At 72.5% G+C, this 2,358-nt stretch overlaps 1 protein-coding gene across 1 annotated transcript; it reads right to left on the bottom strand.

Moving 5' to 3' along the window:
- On the bottom strand, positions 1-2,347 carry H696_05643 (glutamyl-tRNA synthetase). Its single transcript, XM_009499460.1, has 5 exons — positions 1,704-2,347; positions 1,405-1,575; positions 1,004-1,279; positions 499-886; positions 1-320 (listed from the first exon to the last, which is right to left on the bottom strand). The coding sequence occupies exons 1-5, from the start codon at positions 2,313-2,315 to the stop codon at positions 61-63; spliced, it is 1,707 nt and encodes a 568-aa protein (XP_009497735.1). The 5' UTR covers positions 2,316-2,347; the 3' UTR covers positions 1-60.
- Between the last annotated feature and the right edge of the window lie 11 nt (positions 2,348-2,358).

Here is a 2,358-nt window from a genome sequence, read left to right as displayed (position 1 = left end):
CGGGATCGACACCCGCCCGCCCATGGGCGGGACTCTATTGGTGGGGCAGGTGCCAACGGTCTAGCACTCGGCGAGGCGCCGCTCGGCGACCTGCTTCCCGAGGACGGCCATGACCGTGGCGATGGGCGCGCCGGCTGGCGACCCGGTGAGCAGGCTGCGCAGGCCCTGCAGGAGGTCCTTCTGCTTGAGGGGCCCGGCGCCGGCCGGCAGCCGGGGATCGTCGGCCGGCAGCCGGGCCTTCAGGCACGCGGACAGGGCCTTCTCGTCGGCGAAGTCCGGCAGCCGGGCCAGCTCCGGGAGGACGGCGTGGCGGATGGTGGCTGGGCAGCCCCCCCGGGCCGGGGGCGGGGGAGCAAAAAGGAGAAGAAGAAAGAGCGGAATGGGTGTCAAAGGCCGGCCCCCGGGCATGGTGTGGCAGGCAAACAACAACAACAGCAAAAAAAAAAAAAGAGGCGGGCGGCGAAGCGAGGTCAGGGCCGAGGGGAGCGGGGCACGTACCGGCCACGGCCGGGGCCAGGGTCGCCCGGATGGCGGCCACCTGCTCGGGCGACGCCTCGCGGAAGAAGTACCGATACGTGGAGGACACATCTCCAAGGAGGGCGATGCGGTCGGTGACGATGGCCGCCACCACGCGGAGGACATACTCCCGGTCGACGGCGGCCCCCGGGGCCTCGGGGATGGGGCGGGTCCAGTGCTCGGCGGTGGTGGCGGCCGCATCGGCCGGGCCATCGAGCGCCGCCCCGGCCAGATGGTCGAGCACGATGTCGGCCAGGCGCCGGAGCCCCTCCGGCGTGGCCGCCAGCCGGAGGATGTGCTGGCGGTTGAACCAGTTGAGCTTCTCCACCGACACGACCGCCGAGCCGCGGTTGATGTCACGCACATCGAACTGTGCCATGGCGGTGCCCCATCGGGGGGGGGGGGGGGGGAGTCAGTGCCTGTCCGAAGGCAGGCGCTGCTGCAGGGTGCGCGCATGGGCGCGCGATGGGGGCAGGCCTGGACGTACGATCTGCACCAGCTCCTCCAGGGAGAACACCTCCCGGGTGTGCTGCTCCGGGTCGGCGTCGCTGCGGGGGGGAGTCCAGCCGAGCATGGCCACGAAGTTGACCACCGCCTCCGGCAGGTAGTTGGCCTCCAGGGCGGCCACATTGCCAGCGGCGTGGCGCTTGGACAGCTTGGCCCGGTGCTCGTCCAGCAGCAGCGGGAGATGCGCGAAGCGCGGGGGGGTCCACCCGAAGGCGTGGTACAGGAGGATGTGCTTCGGCGTGGAGGAGAGCCATTCCTGCGTGCGTGTGTGTGTGTGTGGCGGGGGCCCGGCAGACGAGCCGGGCCCGGCGGCCGACGGTCAGCATCCGGTGGACAGGCCGCGAGGCTGGTCCGCGCAGGGCCCGAGGGGACTGGCCGTACCTCGCCGCGCAGGACATGCGTGATGCCCATGTGGTGGTCGTCCACCACATTGGCCAGGTGATACGTGGGGTAGGCGTCGCTCTTCAGGAGGATCTGGTCGTCGACCTGGGCATGGTCGATCTCGATGCGCCCATACACCAGGTCGTTGATGACTGTCTTACCCGGGGGGACCTGCGCCAGGAGGGGAAGCGGGGCCGGGGGGTCATAGCCGGTCGGGCACACCCCGGTCAGTCGGGTGCGCGCGCGCGCGCGGAAGCGTCCGAATGGGGTGGCAGCGAGCGAGGAGGAAAAGCACGCACCGCCAGGCGCACGGTGTGCGCCTCGCCGGCCTGCGCCCGACGCCGGGACTCCTCCGGCGACAGGGACAGGCAGTGCCGGTCGTACGAAAGCCCGGCCTGGGAGGAGCCCTGCTTGGCGGCGGCCGCCTGGGCCCAGGCGCGCATCTGGTCCAGGCGCTCCGGCGTGCAGAAGCACCGGTACGCATGGCCGGACTCCAGCAGCCGGTCCACATGCTCCCGGTAGAGCCCGGTGCGCAGGGACTGGTGGTAGGGGCCGCACGGCTCGGCCGGCCAGTGGGGCGCCGCTGTTTCCGGCGCCAGCGGTGCGCTGGACGCCGCCTGGCGCGCGGCCTCGCGCGCCGCCACCAGCAACTCCCCCGGGCCCTCGGTCGGCACGAGTCCCGACCAGCACAGCGACCGGGCCAGCTGCTCCCCGGCCCCGGGGACGAAGCGCGTCCGGTCGGTGTCCTCGATGCGCAGGATGAAGGAGGGCGGCAGCGCGGCGCCCGGCGAGCCGGCCGACGCCCGGCGGCTCTTCTCCGCCGACAGGAAGTTGAATAGGGCCGTGCGCAGGCCCCCCAGGTGCAGGGAGCCCGTCGGGCTGGGTGCGAAGCGGACACGGAGGGCGCTCATCGACAGGCAGGTTCAATGGGACGGGGGGCGGTGTGAGGGGGGG

The sequence above is a fragment of the Fonticula alba genome (assembly GCF_000388065.1).
Source record: "Fonticula alba strain ATCC 38817 unplaced genomic scaffold supercont2.12, whole genome shotgun sequence".
In the NCBI taxonomy this organism is placed as follows: domain Eukaryota; order Rotosphaerida; family Fonticulaceae; genus Fonticula; species Fonticula alba.
The sequence above is the reverse complement of the archived record's forward strand: the minus strand, read 5'-3'. Positions and strand labels throughout refer to the sequence as shown.